Source organism: Rhea americana, unplaced genomic scaffold (assembly GCF_003343005.1).
Source record: "Rhea americana isolate MKP2758 unplaced genomic scaffold, rheAme1 scaffold_168, whole genome shotgun sequence".
Classification (NCBI taxonomy): domain Eukaryota; kingdom Metazoa; phylum Chordata; class Aves; order Rheiformes; family Rheidae; genus Rhea; species Rhea americana.
This window is the reverse complement of record NW_028185794.1, coordinates 1,771,025-1,798,250: the sequence shown is the minus strand read 5'-3', so window position 1 is coordinate 1,798,250 and position 27,226 is coordinate 1,771,025. Positions and strand designations below refer to the sequence as shown.

Genomic DNA, 27,226 nt, shown 5'->3' with positions numbered 1-27,226 from the left:
TTAAAAGGACAAAAAGGACTCCTTGTGTSTTGATTTCCTCAAATTTGAAAAGGGGGTGATGATTCTGCTAGAAGGAGGGACCGTGGAAGATGCTGTAGAACTCCAAAATATTTTAAGGTAGCAGAAGATGTTAAGGTAACAGAGTAGGTGACAACAAGGGTATAGTTAATATTTACAAGATAGTTTCATGAGAACTTCTTCATGATTATCCTTCTTTGCATACTGCTGTAGATTTGGTTACATCTCTTGCTTGTCCTGCACAAAAATGAAGGGATCTATTAGATGATTTCTGATTAATTGTTTCCTTTGTCTTCTTCAGTACAGAGACTGATTGCCAACACCCGTACAAGTCTGTGTATGATGCTGTACTGTGTGGCACATGTCAAACAACTGGAAAAAAAGTAGAAAAAGGCCTGTACAGGGAAAGAGACAATACAAGTTTCATGTTTTGTATCTAGCTATGAGAATTGCGCAGCACCTGCATAGGTGTTGGAGATGCTCTAAAAAGAGAATATTCCATCTTTTCCTCACCAGTCGCATAGTGTGAGTTATGCTACCCTTTTCTTGGCAAAAGCAGCCTCTTGACTTTAGTAAACACTCCTGAATAAAAGGTCTTAGCAAGATGTCTGTCCTGCTCTGTAGCACAGCAGCATTCGAAGATGTCCTCTGAGCCACCAACAGTGGAATCTTCTGAATGATTTGTTGTGACCCTGGGCTTTTAGCGCAAACGTGGGTGTGCTTCGGGTTGTGTCAGCTGTGATTAAGGTGATGCACCATCTATTCTTCAGTTACAGATCAATTGAGAGACTTCTTCCACACTTAGRAGTTGGCATCAAAGACGTGGTTAAATCAAACTCCAGATACGGCAGTGACCATTGGCTCAGTCCTGGCTGCGTTTGGAATGGTCCTGGTCCTTAGCTTTGCAAAGCAGAAAGCATTGTATAAAGTAACACTGTTCAGAGCTCCTGTCGATGTAGTCCTGTTCTGGCTGTGTTGCCCTGCCGTCTCTGTACCGTAGACACTCCTCTGTCCTTTACTCCTGGTGCATCACCCGATGGGGTGAATTCCTCTGGCTTCTTGTGCACTGCCTGACAGGTTCAGATGATGGCACACATTGATCAACAGTTGGGCTGAAGCAAGGGCTTCAGAACAGGGACAGCTCTGCTGGTTGCATGCTCCCTCTGCAGCACAAACAGGAATTTAGCCTAAAAATGGCAGATGTGAGTATGGCCTAGGGCTCCTGATATTTGTACAGGGGATCTGGGAACCTCATCTGCAAGTAAATTCACACAGCAAAATCTGCACTGCAGACAAAAAAAGATTTGCCTTGACATCATCTGCCCTGCTCTGAGATCTGCAGTCAGTCAGGAGACCAATGCACAGCTCCYAGCCTTTCTAGCTCAGTAGAATTAAGGCTAAGCTCCATCATGAGCTAATGCAAGCTGTTCCCACCCCAAATAATTGGCTGCTGGATGATTTTGTGTCTGTCTAAGCATTCCTGCCTGTGGGTGGATGTGTTATGTGTGTGTGAATGAGTCTGCTTTGGAAATTAATACATAACATCGGGAGTGCATCTAATAATACACCACCTCGTGAGTGACGTGGATGTGAGAAGCGCAAAACAGAGCTGAGCGTGTCAGACAGCTGTACAAGGAATACCTCCCCTGCTGCCACAGGGTGATGATTCCCAAGTCCAGACCACCACCTCTTTTTCCCTATTCCTGCCACCCTAAAACACTTTCCAGTCATCTGTTTCCTCTAGCTGAAATTAAAGAGCAAGGGAGGGTGGGGGAAGCAGTGAAATTTCTCAGAAACTCAGTCCCCTAGTTGGCCCAACCCTTGTTGCAGGGCAGAGCCCCCCACAGTGAATGGGAAATGGCAGAGGTGATGGCTTGCCCTTAGATATTGAAAGACAGCACCTATCCATGAGCATCCGTGTTGGACCCTTTGATGCATAGAACTCATGTATGACTTGGGGACTCAGGAGATGTTCCCCTCTAGGATTCTGACTTTAGCAGTTGTTATAGGATGTTATTTTCACAAGACTGAACTATTCTGAAACACTTCCCGTAGTGTAATCATCACACGCATGTTTTCTCGGTAATGCCAGGCCATCAGCACTTTTTCCAAGCCCTTTTAGATAAGATGAACAGAGACAAGCTGTGAAAGAGCTGAACAAGATGCCTTGACATTAGTCATTCAGATATTCTTCAACTTGGCCAACAAATAGACTTTAGGCCTTGCTTTCTGTAAATATCCTAATTACTGAGTTTTTTCAGGGAAGGAATAACTTCTTCAAGTGAAAACTTGTAAGTAGAAATTTGTACCTGTCCCAAATAGGGATTCTAAGATGTGTAATCCAGTTAGGAAAAAAGATGTGTGGTTGTCTACACCTCCAGCTGTAAAGGTGCAAGCTGGCACATAGCTTTCCTGCAGCAGACCTCAGGAAGAAGTGGGAATTCTTCACAGACTCTTTGATAACTGTTTTTCAAAGGAAAAATATATATGCTCCTGATTAGCTCAGAAAGAGAAATGGAAGATATTTCAAATAAAATAGTTTTGCAATAATATAAACTCCTCTGATCATTCAAAATCCATGGCTATTGACAGAGGAGACTACTAGCCTTTGTAGAGAGCCCAATACCCATGCGAGTAATTCCGGCACAGCTTAAATGATGTGCTTCAGTTTTATCCATATGCTGCCCTGAAGCAGCAGTCTTRCACAGTCCTGCTGTATACTGCTTAACAACTGCTGCGTTTCACCCCAGCATTAGCCTTGTTACAATGCTGGGTGAAATTTCTCTACCTATTGGGTTTCTTGTGGGTATAGAAAGAGAAGTCATCATTTCTTTGAAATTAGTTTTCATCAGYAGGAGTTGCTTTCTTCGGTGAGAACCCATTGCAGCTAGTGGAATGACAGGAGGAATCTGTTTCACTCATTGTAGCTTCTTCTAGCCTGTCTCTCTTGCATACGTATCTCTAAGGCACATATGGTCACTGTGTCTAGCACTGTCTGAGACCTGCTAATATTGTGCCATGGTGCTAGATAAAAGATTATGTTCATGTTTTGCTGTTTGTGGAATGGATCTTCAAAATGGGATTTAGTGAGGCTGGCTCTCTATCGCTACAGTGGAAGTGTTTTAGAGCACAGATCTGTTCTTTGCCCACAAAATAATTATTTCTGACTCAGTGTCGTCCATAAAGGAGATCCATAACTTAAAGTCTGAATGTCTAATGGCTAAAATATTTTGATGTGTACGTGAGAGCAGAGCTAATCTGCTATCTGCTTTACCTGGTGAAGCCAGCAAAGACTTTCTGCTCTTATTTCTGAGCACAAAGAAAAAGAATCAAGCAAAGGCTGAAAAACTCAAGGTGGGGTTTTGGTTTGAGCATTGACCTTCTGCAACTTCTCCAGGTGCTGCTCTATTACACCAGTCAGGCCCTATGAGGGCAACTGAACTGAAAATTTCCAGGGAACTTAATACATGCTGGTACACTGTTTAAGATCACCTTCCAAATCACTTATGTGGTCCCACTACTGTTGCATGTGAGAGCTTTGCAGTTTTCAGATATATTCACCCAATCCTCACAGAATTCAGGAGTGTATTATCTCTGCCTGACAGAYGAGGAGCAAGGAGGGAGAGATCCACTCAGTTCTTAGGCTTCTAATTCCCACTGAAACCGGTGAGTGCCAAGGATGTTGGCTCAAGTGGCTTGCAGAACGTTCTCCCAGGTACCTGAATCACTGAACCATCCTTTTACTCTTCTTTCTTGCTCAGCCTTTCTGTGAATTATTGGGTGCCAGCCAGTTGGGCTGAGTCACATCAAATACATTTCTAGTGGGATGAATTCAGAAGAACAGGGAGGAAAACACTAGCTTTTGTCTTATTTACTACTAAGCTTTCTTAAACAGAGGGAGTAGATTAGCTAAAAATTAAAAGAAAAAATGTTGAAATCACCTAATCGGGCATTATTCAAGGACACAAGTTCCTAGCTAATTTACGTAATATGACAGCATATCCCTGCTTCTGCTAAAATCAAATGCTAAGTTAGTGGCTGCTACAGTGGCTTTGGGACTAGGTCCTATGTATGTAGAAGTAAAAAGCTGTATTTCGTGTTTTAGAAAATACAGCCTTTGAGAGTTTGTTCCTGTGTTGCTGGAATTCAGTGTGTCATTGTTGCCAACGTGACTACCCAAAACAGGGCAGGGAACAGACTTGCCAGCAGGCACCGAAAGCGAACGATGAGATTTTTCTTCTAAGACATAAAATTTTGAAGTCTGGGACAGGAGCCTTGCTAGATGAACAGCACGTTCCTCAGGTCCAATCTGCTGTAGTTAGCCCCCCTTCTAGGATTCGGCATGCCCTGTGTGACCCAGGCTCTGTCACACTGGGAAGGTGGTCAGATTGACGGTCTGTACAACGGGCACCTCCAGCTCCTGCCCCTGCAGCATTGTGGCTTTAAACTATACACTTAACACCTCATGTGTCAGTGGGATCTTAAATAGGCAGGAAAGTGCTCCAATATCACCGCCTAAGAAGAGATATCTGTTCCACCTATTAGTGGGACACTAATTGGTCACCTGTCCAAAAAGCTTTAAACAGATTGTTACTGCACATTCACTTGCTTTCCATGTCCCAGCCCTGATGCTGAGGTGCCGCTAGAATTTTTGTCACTATTTAGTGGGTTTTCATCACTATCATACCTGCAGTGTCCCCTCTGTAAGCCTAGCTTTGTAATATTCCTGTAAAATTGGAAAGGATATTTATTCCTGATTAATGTCTGGAAAACTAACATTGGGAGAAATTACATTATTTTCCAGAGAGTTGCTCACAGAATCTGAACCTCGGTTGTGTGGATTCCACAGGCAGAGCTGTCCTGCATTTCTCCGCAGTGTCCCTCTGTCTTGGGATGGGAAACTGGCAGGCTGAAGCCTCCTTGTTATGTATTGATGGAAAATGGGCTGCATCAATCTGAATATATTTCTGAAACAACTTGTTTCTGGCAGGTTGTTCATTCTAAAAATATATTTATTTCTAATTGCTGAGCTGAATACTTAATGAATTCTTCCTTCCCAAGAACAATTAATCAAAGAAGTGATTTAGGACTGGCACTTGCTCCCCCAGGGCTCAATGGCTGTGTTCCATTGACTTAAGTAGAGCAGATCAGGCCCAGCCCATACTGGAAAAGATTTATCTAAGCATTTCTTAATGGTGCCCATCACTATTTGTCTGGATGCCTCTGGCAGAAAAGTGCTATATATTTTGGAGGAACAGCAGTGAATGCTCTAATATAGTTAGAGTAAGCTGCTGTGTTTTGCAACCAGTATTTTGTATATTTTTTTAGAGCAAGATACTATGCAATCTCCCATTGATTGCAGTGGGGATTCTGAATGGTCAGGAAAGAAGAGACTGGAGTAAGAACTTGCTTGGGAAGTTCTATTAACTGGAACAAAGAGCTGGAAAGGAGTTTGTGGGTCACTGAGGCCCTGCAACATGGATTAGAAGTTTGATACAGGAGAATCCTCTGAACATCTCCAGCACACCACAAAAGATGCAAAGTTAGAGAAATTTGCAGTATGTCCTGGAAAGAGCTGGAGAGATCCGTCTGTGTCCTGAGTCCCAGCAGAAGCCAGATATGTGTTAAGTGAAAATGCCCAGATGATGCCAGCATGAGCTCCCTTTACAGGAGTGTTGTGTAGCGTGCTCCATACCACACAGGAAGATGAAAAGCCAAAAAGCTGCTGCTGATCTGACATGAGGGGAAGGATCTTATATGCCCCAAATCTAGCAGTTGAATTTTTCATATTCTGTATTCTGTGTGTGATTCAAAGCATCTTCTTTGAATGAAGAGTGTGTCTGAAGGTATCTTTTCTAGGGGAAAATATATTTTGAGTATCTCTTTGCAACTGTAAGGCAAAACCTCCCTTTGTGGAGAAGAGCACATGAAAAGACCAGCAGGGCCTAAATGAAGGGAATTAGGCTTGTGTGTAAACTGCATCCCATCTATCTCTCTCTGTTACCCTCAAGACACTGGAATGGATTTTGGGAGCTCTGGCTTCTCTTCTCCTTTCCCCCGTGGAGCTGTGTGTTCAAGGGAGGCACTGAAGAAATGACTGGCTCTCCATGCCTCAGTTTCCCCACTGCCAGATGCTGCTGGTGTGATTTGTCCAGCTGCTGTAAAATGCTCTGAGACCAAAAGGCAAAAGTCTCCTGCAAGCTACATATTGTTTCGCTGCATGCCTAATTGATTCAGGATCCGATGTGAAGGGTTAGTGGATTCACGTGGATGCTTTAGATAAGCATAGCCTTAGCACAGTATGTTTCTTCTGAGACCAAAAATAGTCAGAGGGGATTGGACTTTTTTTTTTTCCTTAATTGCTGCATTTTTTAGAAGGTGATTCATCCCTTGTCTGGGGTCTTGTACACCTGAATAGCCCCAAGATGCCAGCAGCATTAGTCTTTAAGGATTCATCGTACTCCAGTCAGTCTGAATAACTCAATGCAAACATGAGTCTGATAGCAGCAGCCAGGAGGAGTTTGGGGAGAAAAATATTTTCCACTTTTGAAACTGAAACACACATAGTGCCTACCTCATTACAGTTTTAGACATCGTATTCCCTTCTTTCTCCCACCATCAACATCCATCTTCCCTTCCCCACAGAGAGATGGAGAGGCTTATGGCTGGCAGTTCTTGTTGAAGCTTGTCAGAAACAGCATTAGCATTTCCCACCAGGGCTGAAAGTTATGGTGTAAATCGGTGTTCTTCTGTTGATTTTCATGAAGTAACACTGATAGGCAGGAGGCAAGGACTTGGTCTAGTTAGTTTGTTAGGATTTAATTCTCATTTCACTCAGAGTCTTCTTTAAAATGAAGAAGTGCTTCTTGCACTTTTAGGTTTCCAGTCCTTCCTCTCAAGAAAGAGATTGAAAAGGTGAAGTTGGAAACACTATAGAATATCTASCCCATCCATTCAAATCTGTGGTTCTTACTTACTGCTGTATTGGTATTTCTTCAGCCTCTGAAACTTGGAGTGATGCTTCTCCTCACAGAGTAGGCAGAAAACTTGCACCAGAGTTGGCATCCCTATTGACTGAAGTGGTATTAACACAGAGGTAATACCTGCTAAAGAAAGCCGTTGACTTGGAGCTGGGAATGAACTCTCTCTTCCAGCTCTTCTTATCACTTTGCTGCTTAACCACTAGATCTGTGTTGAATTGTGCTTCACAGGRACAAAAACTACCTGCAGGGAATATCTTCTGTTACTCTAACTTTCTCCTCAGTGAGCCTGAAGTTTAGGAAGTTTGGGTCTTTAGATTAACAGAGCTTCAGATATAATCATTTCAGCAGGCTACTGAAAAAAAAACAGCTTTCCATTACCTGTCTCTGGTAGCTTTTTGGATTCCCACCCTGCTGGTAAGCAGGAGAAAGGTTAGGCTCTTCCCCCGCACCCCCGATCTGGTACTTCCAGGGCTGGAGCACAGTGGTAGGAGTAAACATGCACTGCTACTGCAGTCTGGCAGATGCTCTTGCTTGTCTCAGACATAAATCCTCACAACAGCAAAATCAATTTAATCTTGTTTCACTGATTTATTCTTGAAACATTTTAACTTTAAAAGTTGAAGAGAGCGCGTGAGACAGCACATGTGCCTCATCCTGCAAGCAGAGAGGTATCTCATTGAGTAAAAGGCTTCAGATGGCTTCCTGAGCCTGAGGATGGATCAAACCTGAGCCTGAGCTGGGTAAGGCTCAGGTTTGATCCATCCTCAGGCTCAGGAAGGCTGTAGAGCCCTTCCTCCATTTGCTGATCTTTCAGTTTAAAGCATCTGGATGTAAATGGCCAGCCTCTCAGCTAAACTGCATAAACAGTTGTTTTGAAGGCTGCTTAAGCGTGCTGGTGACCTGTTACAGAGATGGTTGTCCTGGTGAGGCATGATTCAAAGGTTATGGTGGGCGTCCCAAACTTGCTTTCTTTATGGCTCTAGGAGCCTGTAGAATGGCTTGGGAATGTTATTAGAAGAGACCTTCCCTTCCACCTCCCTTTTCATTTGAGGAGACTGGAATCCTGATTCCTAATCAAGGCCCAGCTGTGGTATAGCAGTATCTGTGGGGAACATCTTTGGCATCTCCTATGGCCAGAAGTCTCTTCCTCAGCCTGGCAGATGACTCGGCTGTCTGATGCATGCCTTTCTCACTTGTTTGTGGGCTACTGCAGAGCATGTGGGCATGAACTGCCCAATTCAAAACAAATCAACAGCTAGCAGAATGGAGAGCAGTCTCCTCCACTGTCCTCCACTTTCTCAGCTGTGATTCTTATCTAATGTCCATGTGACAATACACTGGTATGTGACTCACATCATCTCTCTGCCCTATTTTAGTGTTTAATTTTAGTAAATGTGGGTTCCTAGTAAAGAGGCTCGCATCCTCATCTTGTGTAAACTTGTATGATGTCAACAGAGCCATGTCAAGGCAAAATAACTAAGAATGCAGCCTGTCATCCCTGTAACTAACTTCCCAAGAGATACGTAGTCATGCAAGATACATGGTGTATCAATTGGTGGCATATGTTCTCTGCCACTACAGCAGTCACATTTATACTGAATATACATACATACATGCATATATCTTCACTGTCTGTACAAATGTAAAATCTGCACCTGCAGCCCTGAGTTCTGTAAGTCTGAGTTACTGGTGCTACTCTGGCAAGTAGAGATGAAAGACCAGACTCAGAGAACTAGGCTTTGAAATCTGTACCTGCGTGTCTCTGTGAAACTGGAGCCAGGGCACCCTGAATAAGACATACACCCTTTCCTATGTATACATGGCTACAAATCATAACTTTGGCCCAAATATCGCTGCTTTTTGAGACAATTCAGTGCAAATCCATCTTTGCAACAGACTGCACAAAGGTTTGAATTTGAGTCATGCTGGATGTTGGATTTAGGCCAGGGCCTGAACTTCGTAATGTCACAACTTACGCATGTCTTTACACCGTAGTCCTTTGCATTCCACAACATATTCATGGTGACTTGGAAGCTGCAGCATTTATTGAGCTGTCTGCTCTCTACAACAACAACATATGGCAAGTTGCCATGGCAATAAGTCCCCTTAAAGGGGCTTCCTTCCTTCCCTCAGTATGTTGGTCTTTTTCATTATTAAATCATCAGAGATAAATGCACACACAGAAGGGTCAAAGTCTGGTTCAATGGGCAGCAAACAAAGAGGAACTCTTCCATATTCATACAAGCGAGAGATTTCAGAAGATCAAACAATGCAAAATTGCCAGGCCCTTAATATGTTAGTCTTATGCATAATGTATGCTGGGAGCTCTATTAAATCAATACACAYCTACCACCTTGAAAACCCTTGGCATTAGGCATGGGAGGCAGAGGAAGCAGAAATCAGAACATACTTATCAGTGAAGTGTGTTGGGATATGAAGAGGCAGTTAAGCTCTGCCCTGCGCTTTACACCACGAGCACAAGGGTTCCTGCAGTATTGGTAAAATACAGTGAATAGAAAATTTTATGTAATTCTTTAACTCAGGTGGTATGTCGTCTTGCTGATTCCTTCTTCTGATGAAGTCTGATGAGGAAGGCCCTGGAGAAGAACCACATCTTACACAGTGATGTGGCTGTATAGGAGGTGATCCTCAAACCAGCAGCAGCAGGTTGCAGTCTGTCTACAGCTTCCCTCAACAGGGAGCCTGAAGTGGTCTAATACATCACCAGCAGGGAGAGCAGCCCATCCAGAACGGTTACCACTTGACTCACCAGCAGTTGCACTGATCTGGGTTTCCATTTACAGCAAGGTTGTGCTTATGATTCTCCCACTGACTCTCGACAGTATTATGCTGTCATTGCTTTCTCCAGACAGTCCTGGTAATGAATTCTCATTGCAGAACAATTTATGTCTTTGACCACTTTTTCCTGGGCCGTGGTGCTRTAAGAACAACAGTAGGTTGTCTAGGTCCAGTGTGTAAGTGTTTTTCCTCTGGGTCTTCAAAGAAGAGAGGCAACGAGCTTTCCAGTAGGAAGTACCCACAAAAATCTCCCTTCGTTTACAGCTTGATACAGGGGAATCCTCCGTGAGCTAGTAATAGCTGCATCCAGGCAAGTGAGAAAATATTGCTAATGATGTTTTGAATCAGAAGTGGGATGTGTTCTCTGTTGATTTCTATACTCCAAATTTATKGCCTGGGAGTTTCTGAACAACCAAGGTCTCTTGTGGCTCCTTCTGTTTATGTGTATACATTCACAGAAGGGGGAAAAGAAATCTTGTTTATTTTTTCTTTTCTGGGAAGAGTGGGTTCTAAGTATAGGTTTAATGTAACATTTAATTTGTTAGGCAGGTGTCTACTGGCAGGAGAGCAGAGGGAGTGCAGGATAGTGGTCAGTTGCTTACTTGGTGCAGGATCTAGTGTAAATTTTTCATCTGTGTGAAAGTTTGTGTCTCTTCACTATTGGAAATGAAACACAGGAGCATGTTGTTTTTGAGTGATAGTGTGCATATACAGGCCAAGGAGTAGGTTAAAGTGTTCCGACACATTTGCATTTATTGAGTAGCAGATTGGCATAAAACCCTTGAAAATGCTTATACAATTTCTATCAAACACACTGCAGGATTAGGTAATAGCTTTGACCTTAGATGTCCAGAACTCTAATCATCCTAGGACATGTGCAAGTCAGGCAGCAGCACTGTAGTCTACATCAGCTCCTCTGTCCTGACATGAATCAGACCATAATGAAACAACACCCTGAAAGGTTTGTTCAGTCTCTGTGAAACTGGGCTTAGTGATACAACTTGCTATTTTGTTCACGTAAGAACATAGACTGCATGGCATTTGGAAAAACTTGAGTGAAAGACAGTACTGTCTAGTGGTTAGTGTGCTGTTGCCTTGGCCAAATGATTTAGATTCTATCATTGGTTTCCCAGTCTGAGTGGAAGTTATATACACTTACAAGAAGGAATGTCAGCAGCTCTTTGGGATAAGACTCCATATTTTTTTTATATGGCTGAAGAATACTTTTCTTAATTTGGTTTTGGTTCATCCCGGTGCACTTCAGCACAAAGATAACACGACATACTTTGAGTTCCTGAGATGGAAAAACAGCGAAGAGAATGAAGTTGTTCCAACAGAGGCTCAGGCTGTCAGGACTGTCTGCCTAGGCTAACTACAAAGGCRATTTTAAACCCGTCAGTGGTACTTCCTGGAGGCCACAGAAATGTGTCTGTCTTGGAGTCTGCGGAAGACAGTCTATTGCTTGGTGACTCCTCTAGCTGCTCTGATAGACAGCGCTGAGTCTCCTGGATGACCCAGAGAACCGAGGAGAAAGAGACTTCTCTTGAGGTCACAGCGTGCAGCATGTTTTCCCTTCCTCCCAGAGCACATCCAAGGCAAAGGCTTGGTGATTTCTTTTCAGTTAATATTTGATGAAAAAAGGGGAGTCTCCTAGTAATGAGCTTACTTTGGGTTCTGCAGCTCTTGACTGGATCCAGTGGGAGGCCAAGGCCCAGGAGTTTGTAGCTAGAGCAAGAAAAGCCCTGCACCTGCCCGAGGGAGTCGTCAGCCCCRCGAGGGCTGGGGCCTGTCAAGGTCCACTCTGACCGCTTGGGAGGACAACCTGCACAGGAGGCAACGCTTGGGCTGTTCAGTGCCTTGGGCTATTGTGCGCTGTAGGTAAACACCTTCTCTGCTAGGTTACCTTGGATGTAAGCTCTACTTAACTAGTTCTCAATTCTTTTAAAGTCACCTGTAAACATTTGTCATGGAAACCTTCATCTCTCTACGAAGCCTGCAAATAGAGTGGATGTGTTGTCAGTAGTGTCGATGAACTAATGATTTAAATGAATTCTTATTGATACAAAGCATTCTCTAATCTAAATGAAAGAAAGGGCATAAATCATAATGTACTAAGTTATAATAGGGTAAATGTGTCAATGCCTCAAACATGTTGTTTGCAAATTGTCAAAAGTTATAGCTGGAATATCACTAAGTGATGTGTGTATTTATATTTTTACAATGAAAGAGAATGGAAATTTTCCCCTTGGTGCCACTGCCCAAATTACAATACATAACCCCTTTGGGAACTAGGAAGACACATTTTCTGGTACTTGTTCGACCTCTAAGTCACCTAAATCTTTTGTGTCTCATAGTCTCCCTATGTGTAATGTAGGACGATAATGCCTTTTTACTTAGGTCTGTTGGGTTTAATTAATGTATAGGCATTACTTTGAAAAGCACGTGGTGATGATTGCTGTTTGTTAATGCAATGTTAGATTGCAAAATTGACAACAGGAAGCATAGAAAGCTTGTGTGCTACCTTGCTTGGACTGCAAATGCCACTTCCTACTCTTACATAACCAGTAGCTTTCCTAATTTTCCACTCATCACCATCTGTGTGTATTATATTTTAAAATAATAACATGAACATATGTGTTAAACTCTAAACACGGCATGGAAGTCTGCACTGTTCAGAGGGGATTAGGTGAGCAATTATGTAGACTGAAGATAATCTAAGCGAAAGGCTAAATACAGACCATAGAAAATATCTTGCCTCAAGTAAAACTGACAGTTGAATTCAGAGAAAATTTTGTCAAAGAGAAAACATGAGTTCTAAGAAATCTCCCTGCAAAGAAAGCTCTCCAAGGCATGCACCTCCTTTGTAGTGGATGCTTTACCGTGAGACGTGCCTCTGCGCTTCCGTGGTTCTCTGAGCCTCTCCTCACTGAGCCACGCACTGCAGATTCATCACTGGTTCACAGTCCTCTTGCTCCTGGTTTTGATGTAGTCCGGATTCTTTAACAGATGGGGATAACCACAGCTGGATGCGAAGCAGCCACTGAAGGAAAGGTCAGGAAGTTCTAGAAGGGGTTGGGACATAGGAGAGCTGTTTTCCCCTTGCTGCATAATGCCTGGGCCATTATCAGCATTCTCAAGGGGGTTATTCAGGATGCCAGAGGATACATATTATTTGCACAGCTTGGTCAGGAGGAGTTAAAATGGTTTGTTTCAGTCTTTAAGTAGGTCCCCCTAAACATTTACCATTATTTAGCACACAGAGTATTTTTGTAAGTCGTATGAATCTCTAATTCTTTTTGTGGGTATTCATTTCAAAGAGGTTTTCAAGTATTTGAATAAATTGCTATAAATAAATGAATTCGTCTAGCAAGTGAATTCTTGCACTAGCTAGCTGGTTAAGTGGCCTTTCGTGTATTTAGAAGCAGTGAATCACCACACTCCGCCTATGATCTCTGTGAATAATGCAAAGTCTATAACTCTCCAGGAGAAATACACCTACTCAAATCTGGAAGAAGCAATACCCCCAAAGGGAGGGAAGAGCCTCTTCCTGCGCCTCGCTCGCTCTCCTCTCTCTTCTCAGGTGCCTGAGCAAGTAGCTATATTCTGGAGTAAACTTTCCTCCTACCGTTGCTGCTCCAGCCACATCTACTAATGCTCTTTGCAAAAAATGATTTCTATTTCTAGGCTGACTAGCAATTCTGGGAATTAAAGTGCAACCTCTTTTCTGTCAGGACAGTTGCCGGTGTACACAGCAGTGTATAATTCAGCAGGCCTTCCTGCCGGGGGGGGGGGGAAGCTGCCATTCTGCAGAAAAGAGTGGATTTTTATCAGCTGCTTAAAGGAATAGCATAGCAATTCCTCCCCACGCAAAGAAGACGCTCTAGATGCTGTTTGCGACTCAGTAGGTGGCACTCTGTTCCTTGTGTCGGCCCTGAGCCACTGCTCCGGCCTGGCCTTGGTAGAGCAATTGGATTTGTGTATGGTTTTTGTCTTAGCAAGAGATGTTCATTAAAGAGCTGCTCTTGTAAGGTTAGGAAGGTTAGCCACAGTCTCTGAGCTAAATTCCATTGCTAGTGAGAATGTCCTGGCTCCTGGACATTTTCAGTTGAGATGCAGTTTTATTTTTGCTTCCTTTCTGTGCACTGTCAGGCAGCTCCTCAGTTTAATCCAGAGTTGGCTGCCTTTCAGCCAACACTGAAAACATCCAAAAAGCTTTGCTAATTTAGATGTGAGGTTTCTCCAGTCTGTTTTCTCTTGACAGTGCAAACACTACCAAGCAAGAAGAACAGAAGTTAAGGCCACAAATGTGCCCTACTCAGGGACAGTCTTTGAGTGTTGGAGTAACACATTAATGTCGACCAGACTAACTTCTGCGACTCATTATTTTCAGTCCAGCAGTCACTATACTTCCTGAGTGCATGCACTGTAGAAGGTTACACTGAATCAAGGTTTTGAAAAAACAAGGTTTATTTAATTAAAAAAAAAAAAAAAGACATCTGAAAGCAATATTCTTAGCCTGCTGTTACATTATGCATTTGATGGAGCAGAAAGCTGATCTAACTTTCTGGTCAAACCCCATAAACTAATACCTATGAAGTGTTCATACTATCAAATCAACTTTATGTTATCAAATATGTTTAAAGAACATATATCCATGACGTGTCTATGCCTACATTAACACACATTCTGTTACAACTAAATAATGTACTGGGAATTAACAGATCAGAGGTAGAGGTACATGTTACAATACGATTTTCAGCTGTAAGTGTACATGGAGTGAGAATGTAGTATTAGAAGCAAGAATGTTAGAACAAGGCATCTGGTTTATATAGTGTTGGCTGTTCCCTGTGTTGTGAGCTGCTCAGTGTTGCTAAGTCAACCATAAAACAGTACATTCATACTCATTAATTTTTTATATAGGTTTGAAAACAGGAAGAGAAGTGAGAAGCAAGACAGGGAATCAGCAGGAGATGTCCACGAGACAAAACTCTGTTAGACTCTCGTTCAAGCTGTATGACAAGTTTCAGATCTGCTCAGGCTCAAGGATCAAATTTAGATCCTAATAACCTTTATTCTACATCAGRCTTAGGTGGGCAGATCCCATTCTCTCAACTTTGGCATGTGGTTTCTCTAGCTGTGAGACAGGGATAAGAACTCCATCTGCCTCTCATGGGTGCTGTGGAGCTAGTTTCATCACTGTCAGCTCTGTGGAATCCCTGGGTGAACAGAACAACAGAAATACAGAAAACATGGGTTATTAATAGCTGGTGCTTGCCCTTACGTACATCACATGCACTGTTACTCATTCTGGCCAATAATTTACAGGAAGTGAAAAGATGTTCTTCAGTGTAAATACAAAATGACACATGGGTGGTATTAGACCTCTGAGGTGCTGCAGTCCCTGAGAGTCAATTCTGTCTAAATTCAGTGATGCCACCCTGGGTAGATTATACTTAACCTGTGGATAACATTAAAATGTGCAGGAGCTGTGGAATCCTAGTAGTTAAATTTTGACTTCTAGGAAGCTTACATTTCAAAAACAGGTGGATCTGCTTTGCTGGAATAATGTGTAGACCAAATTCTTGGTGATTTTCAGCTTTTTCTACTTCTTTGCTGGAGTCTGAAGGTTATCTCCTCCCTGTCGCTTTGGATACCCTTTTATTAGCAGTCAGAGCATTGGATACAAAGGTTTATCATCTATGTTTTATAAGTGATAGCTTTTAAATGTCAAAAGCAAAGGAAGTCTGACAATACTCTTGAGTCACTAGTACACACCTGAGGGAAACTATGGTTTAAGAAACACATGTAAATGAATTTTAGCACCTGATCTGTCCTTWTCCCCATTGCAAACCTTGATTCTCTATGGACAGCTCAGCAGTAGAACATCACTGGAAGCTGCAGACTGGGACTGAAATGCATGTTTGAAAGGAGTTTGAGGATCCCAAAGTCAGAATAGCAAGAAATGCTGTAGATGAGGATGCAGGACAACTCACCATGGTATGACCAAGCATRTTTGTGAGGGGCTAGGGGAGCAGGGAGCGCTACAGTCAGGTGGAAGGGTTTCACTAGGCTTGTGTGGGGAAATCTTCTCACCTGAACTGTGAGCAATCCACGCCAGTGTTGCCATTGTCCCCAGTTGCCTCTGACCACTGAAATTGCCAGCAAGCATAGAAAAAAGGGGCAAAAAACCCCAATGATCGCTGAAGAAAGCCACTTACCTTTGCATCTCTGCATGTCTGGCCATGTCTGTCTCATGCCATCCACTTGAAGCTTGGGGAAAAAAAATTTCTTTGGGCATATCTGCTTTTGCATCCCAATAGGGAAATTAAAGGTGACTGGGAGGTTATTTATTTTTGGTAATAATATACACACTGCTTCCAGACTTCCTGCTGTTGCATGGTTATTTAGATTARTTGACTAGGAAAGCTGCAGCGTCATCTCAGACCCTTAATAAGGAAGACCACAGCTTWGATTTATACTTATTACTGTATAACGTATTACTGTATGACTTGGCCCTGCTCTTAGAAACACATGGACCTTTCTCATTGCTGAGTGTATACCAGCATCTATTTCACTTTTATACTAGGTGAAGGATTGCATGGTATCTTGCGTACAGGGGCATGACACCTTGAAAGTTGATGAAATTTTTAGAAATGTTATTAGTGCCTAACTTTGCTCATATTAAAGTCAGTTGCCATCGGCCTCTGCTGAATATTTCTGCAGACTATAGGTATCCTGGTTTGTGACTTTGTCTGTATGTGTGCAATAGTTGGAATCTTAAATATGCTTTATGTGTCCTTCAAAGTGTTATATTCTTATCAGGGAGAGATAATCTATACAGAGAAGGCTTTTGAGGCATATGTTACCTTTTTTATTTTGATTTTATGAGTTTAAAAAAGTTAAAATGAGAGGCCAGATCCTTATTTGGCCTGAATGGTTGTCATGCCATAGACCTCACTAAAGCAACATTGCTCTGCAGGTACTCAGAGTCTGGCCCAAGGCACAGGGTTAAGCTGAACAATTTTTACTAATTCTAGATTTTGAGGATCTCCATTTCTCCTAGATCACTCTAATGTTTTGACTGTAATATGTTAGACAGGTAGGCAAGCAGCATGTGGATGTCCTCCTTCTGCAGACCCTACAGTTTCCTTTATCGCCTCGTTGTGAATCCAGAATCACTCTGTTGAATTCACTGGAAATGAGGTGGTGTGGTTTAAAGGAGGGCTCACTCTGAGTTGCAGCAACATCATATGATTGTGTATCTTTTACACTAAAATCTGGGGAAAATCTTAAAAATAAATAAATTAATAGATAAATTAATAAAGGACTGTACACAAACTGTGTGTCCCTTCAAAAAATCAAAACAAATGTAGTTATAAAGGTGCAGAATAATACTGACTTGCCGCTAAAGAGAAGATAAGCCTCTTCGGGACTGTTTTTTCATGGCACAGTAGTTAAATGTCCATGCATGCTTTTAAAATGAAATACGTATAGGCACGTGACTCTGAGCTTTATTGATCGTTTCTGTATGACATGGAAGTCTGCAGAGTGATGRCTAAATTCCTGAAGTCCAAGCTCAGCATAAGCTTGGCTTAGCGAGAAATCTACACTAAACACTGCATCCCAGCAGGGTCTCCAGTTGCATCCTTATCCCAGTGCTGTCAGTGTTAGCTGCTTCTGAGGAGGGATCAGACAGTAGGAGTAAGCCTGATGATGTTAACCCCAAGTGGTTATATTGGCATGCTAACTTTGTGCCCTTCCAAATACTTGTTCTCTCTCTCTCTTTTCATAGTACTCACAGTGGTAATTGTGTTGTCCCTATCATACATATAAATACTTCTGCCTCTTCTTGGGTTGCCCTGAAGTGCCAGTCAGAGTTTTAAAGTGAATATGTCCAGTACTGTGCCAGATTCTTCTCTGAACCCTCTGAGCCAGAATGTGAGTGTCCCTATGATATTAAACACTTAATTACATTAGCAACTTGTATGCTGGGAATACATCTGGCAGACTAGCAAAGCCTAGGAAATGAATGATGATAGAGATGTAGTAAGCAGATCAGTTCTGTTGACCTGGGCTCCCTGTTCTCTCACTCTGTGGYTGATTTCACATGTCTCTGTCTTGCTGTCCAGGTTTTACTGGGATTTGACCATGCTGCTCCTGATGGTAGGGAACCTGATCATCATACCTGTGGGCATCACATTCTTCAAGGATGAAAACACTACCCCGTGGATTGTCTTCAATGTGGTCTCAGACACATTCTTCCTCATCGACCTTGTCCTCAACTTCCGAACAGGCATTGTGGTGGAGGACAATACAGAGATCATCCTTGACCCGCAGAGGATAAAGATGAAGTACCTGAAGAGCTGGTTTGTGGTGGATTTTATCTCCTCCATCCCCGTGGACTACATATTCCTGATTGTTGAAACTCGCATTGATTCTGAGGTGTACAAGACAGCTCGGGCGCTGCGCATCGTGCGCTTCACTAAAATCCTCAGCCTCCTGCGACTTCTGCGGCTCTCCCGGCTCATTCGCTATATTCACCAGTGGGAGGAGGTGAGCAGAGGCTGTGGTGCACATGCATCCTTAATCTCTACTCCACTTACTATTACACAAAGGCACTTTCACTGAATTCCCATTCTCCTACTTTATCACAGTGTGAATGCTGAAGAAACACATCTTGAGTGTAACACTTTGCCTTCAGCAGGTTCCCCAAGGGCCTTCAGCGCATTGTTATTTAGTCAGTTGAGACTGTACTATCTCCTTCAGAATCATTGCACAGAGGGGTGATGATGCGTGGTCTGAGAGGTGAGTAAGTACAGGTGGTTTCCCTGAAGGAAGTGTGGAGTTGTAGAGCTGTAGAGTTGTAGAGTTGTGAGGGAAGCGGTTAGGCAGACAGCTTGGTCTTGCCCTCCCAGAGACCAAAAGGGCCTAGAGACAGGACAGAGGAGGGGTCTAGGGACAGCTGACTTGCAGGAACCCGTGGTATTTGTTTACTCACGCAACTTCCTCTGTTACATGCTCCTCTCTTGAAAAAATGGCTTGATGACATATTTATAACCTTCTTGCTTTCTAAATTCTCTGACCCCACATTATTAGGAACAGGAAAGAAAAGGCAATCTGCAGACAAATAGGGTCTACTTAAAGACTTTGTGTAAAGCAAGAGCACCCACAACCCTTGGGCCCTGGGCTAGTCCTGGGGAGGTTCCAGTACACAGGACAAGTTGTCAGGCTTAATACAAATGGAGCCACAGTCTTACAAATAGCTTGAGAATGAGTTATTTTCTCCTGTCTTAGTGCTCTCCAAAGCAGAGAGAGTTTTCTGCAGCTTTCTTCACATCAGGAGTATGTTCTCAGGAAAAGGAAAACTGGTCAAGGCAGTTTCATCTTCTTCCCCAATCTTTCTCATCTGCTTTGGAGCTCAGCCTAATGCAGAGCATGATCTAATGCCAAGTGTGCTCCTGAGAATGCTAAGGGAGAGCAGCCATGCAAGTCATGGATATATCACACCAAGCTGCCAGAGCACTAATTTATGGTAGAGCAGAACTGTTTCTTCCTCACAGTATCATGGACTAGAGGGAGAGCACTGGTACATAATTCATAAATTCCCAGCTTAATATCTATTTTATTGTGAATGTTTCACGTAACAGCAGCGCACGATGCCTGGCTAAAGTTAGAGGCCTCATGGTGCGGGGGACTGTACAGGCATATAGGGAAAGACAGCCACAGCCCAGAAGAGTTCACTACCAGGTTAATTTGCTTCATAGAAGAGACAGACAGGAAGCACACAGAGAGATAGGTAGACATAAAGTGGAAGTGTCTTTTCCAGTGTAACTCAGTAAGCCAGAGAGAGAGCTGCGCAATGAAATATCACCATGTCTATTGTATTGTCCCTTGGTTGCGTTGCTTCTCCGTTACCTAATAGGAGAAAGGGAAGTCGGTGGCTTAGACTGCTGTTAAACTATCTTCTTCATACTGGTATACATGTGGCCATTGCAGGGTAGAGCTCAGCACTCACTCAGCTCAGCTCCTTGACTTCCTTTCCATAAGGTGGTTGAAGAGAAGGTAAGTGTATTTGCTGTTGATTGTAATGATTTTTTTTTTTTACAAAATAATCAGATGAAGGCAAATCAGCCCCCTTTCCCTGTCTTGCATCCCGTACAATTTCACTGAGCAGCCATTTCTAATCTCAGTCTCATAATCCAGCTAGGTGGGGCGTCTTGCCCTTTTCCTGGCTGTCGTGGGCACCAGGGGAGTGTGTAGCCAGATGCTCTCTGGATCCCCCTAAAGAAGAGACTCCCTGGAGTGATGCAGTGCTGCAAGTGGAAAGGACAGATGGTGCTGAATTGCAGTTGGAGACTGCAATGCAGATTCTGTTATGCATTGCAGAGCCCAGCAGAGCAAGCACAGTCATCTTTTTTCAAACAGGGCTTGACCCAAGTAGTAGTTTCCAAGAGAGAGCATGATACTAGGAGGTTTTTCCGCTTGGGGATGGAAGCAGAGAGAAGGGGCAATCCCTTGTCACTGCTGCAGTGCGTGCTACAAAGCAACAAGCAGACAGGGAGAGAAGTGCTTCACCTTGTATGGGAATAATCTCTGGTGCTCTGGGGAGTCACACTGTTCTCTCTTCCTCTTCCTCTGAAGTGGCTACGCATGATCCATCTCTGAAAGTTCACATTCAGCTTTTTCCTCACTGCACAGATTAGTTACACAAATCAACCATGATGATTTGGAAGTGTTAATTCCTGCAGGATGGAGCAGTRTTGGCCTAGGCTGGTTCTGGCTGTRTGCAAAGGGCAGACTGGGTGTGCAGARTTAAAGAAGGAGTAAGATTGTTGGGAGAAGAGGTTACTGAAGAGAGACTTCATACATTCTCCTTTGCCCCCACACTATTTCACTGTATGTCTCATCTGCTAGGTAGTATCGTTCTCTCTCAGGACCTTCACATATGAGTAGATGAACTAAAAAAGACGTTTGAGTAGGGCTGGCTGGCCTACAGGGGAAGAGTATGTGTAGAAACAGTAAGCGCAGGTGTAGCAGAGTGAGGCAGAGTTAATAGAGGTGGATGGACTAGTCAGAGAGGGAGAGTTCTGCCTTGTGGGCTGGAGAGAGCATCCCAGCTCATCTGTACTGACCTTACGTAGTGACTTTTGATGAAGCAATCACTGCTGCCAAGAAAAACTTAGCTCCTACTTACAACTGCTGCTGAGACTCTGGGCCCTGTATGAGGAGAGGGGAATCCAGCCTACACAGAGATGTCCAACAGTCTCCTTGCTCTCTGCCTCTTATAGGAACATTTCGTCTACATATTAGTTTYACTCTGAGTGAGTACAGGGATAAGTGGTCACTTCCTGATTTCACAGTGAGGCTCTCTGTTTCTTCCTCTGCAATTGTCCATGCTCTGCATGAATTTATCACTCACCCTGCAGTGAAGAGAGAGCAGCCTTCRCTAAGGCTGCAATGCTGTAAAACAGCCAGCCGCTCATCAGTTCCAGATCAGTGCTAGTCATGAGTCTGTGGGCTCGGGAGCCAGTGGTCTGAGTGCCTGCACCATTCTGTCTCATCAGCAGACTACTCTGACATCCTTCCCTAGATTTGAAACAAGTGCTTTGGGGTCTACAGCTGGGCAAACATCCTAAAGAAGAAGAAGAAGGAAAAAAATAAAAGTATCCAGTGTGCTAATATTCACTGGAGTTCAAAATTCAGCTTAATTCCCAATGTAGCAGTTTCATTTGCATTATCCATTTTGCATGAGTGGTCTAACGAATGAATTTACCAGTAGGGCAGAATATAAATAGAGTCTTTTTGAAGTGTCTGCCCATATCTACCCTGCAGTAGGGAGCCTGATTGCAGTGTAGGAAGGCATACTAGCTTTGGCTTGAGCCTGGCTTACTTCAATATCATATTATAAACTTCAGTTTATATATTCAGTCTACTAGTTACCAAATGCATAACTAGAGATCGAGGAGGGCTGGCACAGACTGTGCAAGACCCCCTTCTTGAGCTGTGCTGTGAAGGTTGGCACAAATGCAGGTAATCCAGTCATGTCTTGGTCACACTTCTCATTGCTATGTGGGAGTAGTCCTGAAAGGGTCAAACTGGAGATAACAAGAGCTTTTTATGTGGCTTCTCTGCTTTCTCACATGTCTGGTAAAGTGGCTTTGATGGATTAGGGGTTACTGAAGAATCTGAGTTCCTGGATAGGGCAGCAAAAAGCCAAAAGAAACTGGAGATGATGTTTTCTGATTGCCTAGAGAAGCAATCGTGTACCCAGTGCAACTCCACTTCATGTGGACAGACATGGTGGCACCCCAGGCAAGCTCTTGTCGTCTCGACCTTTCAGCCATTCCCACAGCTCTGCAGAGAGCATCGGGGCAGGTCGGTGGATCCTGACCATGTAGAGATGGGGGGACATCACGGAGCTGGGCCTCCACAATGTTGTCTCTGATAAAATGTCAGAGAAAGCAGACCAAATGTGTACATCCTACAAACTGTATTTCAAGGTCAGCCAGCAGAAATAATAAAAGCAGAATAATACCATGTAGCCCATATATCCAATCAAAATGAATCAATGTAGCTCAGATTGCGAGTGTTGAGCAAAAAATTCCCTTTAGATTTTCGTACGCAAAAGTGATTGAAAAAGTGTTTTTTTAAGACCAGTTTGCTGAGCTTTCTCTATTTTTTCTGCAACATCTATCCCAGTGTCCGGTGCCAGAATGCAGTAACCTGTATTTAAGATCGAACTATTGTGACTTGCAATCAAGGAACGTTTATTAGGACAACAGCAAAATCCTACCCCTCTAAATCTGTTTCCAAACAGCAGATGGATTAGGCTAACCAAATTATTTTGATTTCTAAGTCTAKATGTGTGAGAGAGTATGGGGAGATGGAAAGGAATTAACTGGTTTTGATAATTAGCACCATGATAAATGATTACCACAAGTGAGGGGTATTTTCAGGTTTTTTTTGTTGGAAAAAAGTTACAGTTTTTTAATTTTGGCAACTAAAACCTAAAGGAAAGCACATTTGGTGATTTTCAGAGTATTACTTAAGTGAAAACTTGAAAAGTCTCCTGAATGCTGTCCTTTTCTTCCATTTTAGCAGGCATATTCCAGACGTTTTAGAATGAGGGACATGCATCTTCTCTGGTCTGTTACTGGCCATAGATTACATCATTGGAAAGATGACATCAGTTTTAAGAAGATGCAAAGATATTCAGAAAACTTGATTCCAAGGGTAGAGGGCTTATGTGAAAGGACTAGGAGAGAGCTTCCAAAGACTGTAAGAATACAGCTCCCAATTGATTTTCATTTAGATTTGAACAGCAAATTCCCTCAGGTTCTTCTGACCTATTTGTGGCCTTCCTCAAATTAAAGTTACTAGTGGCCTGTGGGGTGTAATTTTAGGCTAAACACTTAACTGCCTCCTGGGAGTGGAGAAGCCAGGCAAAATTATTGCAGCCAAGTAGCACAGCAGGGTCGCCGTTCCAGGAGGAGTTCAAAATGCGTCGATATGATTTGCGACGCTGTCATGGTATGTGGCAAGGCTGACCCGTAAGAGTAAGCCAGGAAAACCTTTGGCCACGCTTGAGTAAGATCTGATTCAACAAATACTGGAAATGTGGCATGGAAGTGAAGAATGGGCTGGGTTTCTTGCTAAATTTGCATTACCTCATTTCTGAAGGCAGCATTATCCAGCATTTGTCTTTAATGTCATTACAGCAGCTTCTTTTAACCATAATGCAAGTTACAGTAATTTGCATTCTCACTGCATGAAGTGACCCAAAACCCGAGCATCTTTTCCTTTCAGAGAAAATCCCGGCTGCACTGTAGCTGTTGGCAAAAAAACTCTTGTTGACATGTTGGAAGAAGGTGGTTCAGGATTTTGCTACAGCCCCTTAGATTAAACTATTTTCTCTCATGCAGCAAAAAATCCTTGCAGAGACAGGACAGGCAACAGGAAGGAAAGAGACGTTCTCTGTTCAAATGCAAACATTACAGTTTCTCTCCCGTGGCCACGGGCAGCGAGTGATCCAACCCCTGTGCCTGTGCCCTGCCGCCGTTTGAGAGGGAGAAACCAAACAAGGTTTTTTGGTGGAGTTCGTCTTCAGCAGGAAGTTCTGTTGCTATAGTGCAAATTAAGCTTTCCACCTGGGCCATGAGAATACACAGTTTCAAAGAGAATATCATAAAAAATGGGTTATAATGAATTATAAGGAGCAAGGCAAATATTTGAATAGCTGCGCAGCTACAAATGACAGAGGTTGACATAAAAAGGAAAAAGCTGGGGGTTTTTACAGTCACCTTCTGGCAATGCTTAATGTGTCTCCTGTCAACAAGATGATATGATACGGGGAATAGATGGCTCGAGGGGTTGGGAGGAGGGCACGGAGCCATTTGTCTCTAGGTCAGTGGTTCAGATCCAGCTCGGTAGCAAGCGAAAATCATTTGCCGTCTCATGGCTTTTTTGGCTCTGCCCTGCTCTTAGGAGGCAGGTGCGCATATGACAAACTCATCCCTGTGGCTGGCCCCGAGAAGCCTCAAGCTCCCCTCAGCGGCAGCAGTGGGGTTCAAATCCCCCCTCGCATTTGAAGAGCTCCCCTCTGGGCAGGGTGTAAGGCATGCTAATAAGAGGGTCTTGCCCGTGCCAGCCTCGTGTTCTCGGTGTCACCAAGGCTGTCAGTGCAGGCTTTTACACGAGCACAGATTTACTGAGGCTTTCAAAAGAGAGGCTGATCTCCTGCTGCTCTCTAATCACTGTGATAGCTAGTTGCTGCTCCAGCCTTTCATTTTGCTCTTCCCTCAGACTCCTCCTAGACTGCTCCTTACGTTCCCTCACTGGACACCGCACTGAGTCCTCTCAGAGAGCTCACATCTGTGCATCTCTCTGCCAGCACCAGCTGCCCGCAGCCCAGAGCCCGTATCTTGCCAGCTGCCTTGGGCCATTGTATTTGGAGGGGGGTTCTGGCAGGCCGTAGTGCTGCTGCTGTGTCACAGCAGCACAGGCTCTTCAAAGGCAAAGCGCTGAATTTGGGCATGGGAGACTCCTCCTGCAGTCAGAATCATTTTCTAAGATTTAGTACTGTGGAGGCGGCATACTTTATTGATGGGGCATTCTCCAGCTGCAGCGCCTGCTTTCCTTAGATGTGTGGGAACAAATGAGATTCAGACCTGGACAGGGCTGTGCCATGAAGAGAAAGCACTGTGGAGGCCAGTTTGTAAGGACTGTACCCTTGGTAGAGCTGGAACTGGGCACCTCTAGCTGTGTACATGCCCCAACCAGCTTGCGTGCACCTCCACATAGCCAGGGCTGAGTCTTTGCTTGTTAAGCCGTGTGGTGTGTACATGATGCACATATATATAGTGCTGATATTAGCAACAGCCGACACCGCTTTGGAAGCGATTTAGCAAGGGAGCAATTCCTGTTACCATTTGGGGTGCTGATCCAGTGCCAGATCTGTATTGTTGTCTTTCAGCAGTGTGGGATTCATCTTCTACCAAATTTGCCCAATACATTAAGGCCAGCATGCCTAGCACATTGGCCTTGGCAAATGGTAGCAACTTGATTGCTTCTCTCACTGAAGCTTTTTCCAGGAAGGCACTATTGATTACATCCATACGAAGTGAAAAACTTTAATGAGGTAACTGAAGAGAACAGCATTTCCTCACCTCACTTTTATTACTTAGGAAGACAGGGTTGGAGAGGCAGGAACATGCAGGAACTTGGCCCAAATAAGGCCATGAAAAAAAGATAGAGTTGGTAGGGAAGAAAGAAGAGGGGATTTGGGAGTGTAAGAAGGAGCATGGCTGCATGGAATTCCTTTTTGCCAAGAGTCACTGGACTCTGTTACTTCATCTCCCTCTGGAACATCCTCGTGTGCTCTGGATCAGTCACTGGGCTAGAGGAAGTGCCAGATGGGGACCTGAACAGCTGCTCCTGCTGGAGTAGAGTTTGCACTGACTTCTGCGTTCCACAGTCTGGGTGCTAGGCTCAGGGTGAATGGGAGAAAAAAGCTCAGTTAGTGCAAAGAGAAAAATACCCAAATCACTGGGACAAATAAGGGTTTAGGTTCAGGAAATGTCTGTCTCTGAGCAGCAACTTAGGCAGGTGTGCTGTCTCCACTCTCTGGCTTGCTTTGCTGGTCTCCCTGCCGAAGCTGATGGGCACTCCGAGGCACTGGCTGGACACCACAGAAATCCACAGTAGCGTGTGCACACCTGGTCCAATTTCTCCTAGTAAGCAGATAGGGCCAATGGGAGAGAACAAATTATCAACAAATTATCAGCAAATCTCTGCAGACGCTTGCTGCATCCTGAGGCAAGTGCTGTAGTAGAGCTCCAGGCAGGGAAGACTCCTGAATTGATCTCCCAGACAAAGCTCGCTAGACTAAGGAGTGCTGCGTGCAGAACGGAGGCTCCAGCACCATCACTAGGTAATGCTGTGGGGCTAAGGACGCCTGTCTGTTGCCATGCAAACAAGATTGCTGAAGGCAAACTCTTACCTTTCTAGGGTGCTGTGTTTTGAGGGAGCAGGACAGAGCAACGTCAGTTGTGCAGAAAGGCCGGGAGTCGTGCTGCCTGCGGGGCTGGATGAGCGCTCGGCTGGCAGGGGGTCCCTGGGACCCTGTCCAGACCGTCTGGGGGAAGGGTCAGTGCTCTTCTATGATGCATCAAAACCTGAGGCCAGGCTTTGGCCCAGAGCAATCCTCACTTCTACTCTAGAGGAAACACAGCTGGCCACAGTAGAAGACTCTCTGGAGCACACTGTGTGTAAGGAGCCAGAGCTGGAAGCCCCTCGGCCCTGAGTATGTGTTTGTTTTCACTCTCTTTTCCTCTTGGCAGAAATATGCTAATGCAATGCCAAGCTGCCTTACGTTTCCCACTACTTTGAGGTAAAATGAGGAAAAAATCTTTCTGGGGAAGGACAGACTTCACTCCAGAGCCAGACACAGCAGAGTGCAAAGGTTTAATGGGCAAGAGCCTTATTGATGAAGTTATTTTCTGAGTACCGCTGTGAAAAGAGCTGTTTTGAAGACAGTTTCAGGACATGCAATTATCCAGTTTGCCAGTTTAATGCATTCAACTTAACCTCATTTTTATGAAGCAGAAATCAATGTGGTAACTTTTTCAGAGCTGAGAGATGACATTTTATTCTTGCCTTTCTCAGAAGGATGAATATTTCTAAGGTTCCTCTTTAACTCCTCCCTCTCCCAGTTTTGATTAAGCAGGAATACCCCACAGACTAGAGGGAAGGACAAGCCAGTTTCCACATTCCCAAATTCACATTAGAATGGAAAATACTTCTGAAATCCCTTTGCAATGCATTTCAAAATTTTTGTTAGTGCCTTCCTGGAAAAAGACCTGAAAGTAAACTTATAACCTCAGTGCAAGAACCTTTATATTCATTTCTGTCTAGAGCCACTTAAATAG

General features: G+C 43.8%; 1 protein-coding gene across 3 annotated transcripts in view; it reads left to right on the top strand.

Annotated features, from left to right (window-relative positions):
• The window catches only part of HCN4 (hyperpolarization activated cyclic nucleotide gated potassium channel 4), a 110,188-nt gene that overhangs the window by 10,957 nt on the left and 72,005 nt on the right, over positions 1-27,226 (top strand). For all 3 annotated transcript variants that reach the window (XM_085300747.1, XM_085300748.1, XM_085300746.1), the window contains exon 2: positions 17,930-18,353. In XM_085300747.1, coding sequence (XP_085156873.1) covers positions 17,930-18,353 — 424 coding nt within the window. The remainder of the gene's footprint in view (positions 1-17,929; positions 18,354-27,226) is intronic.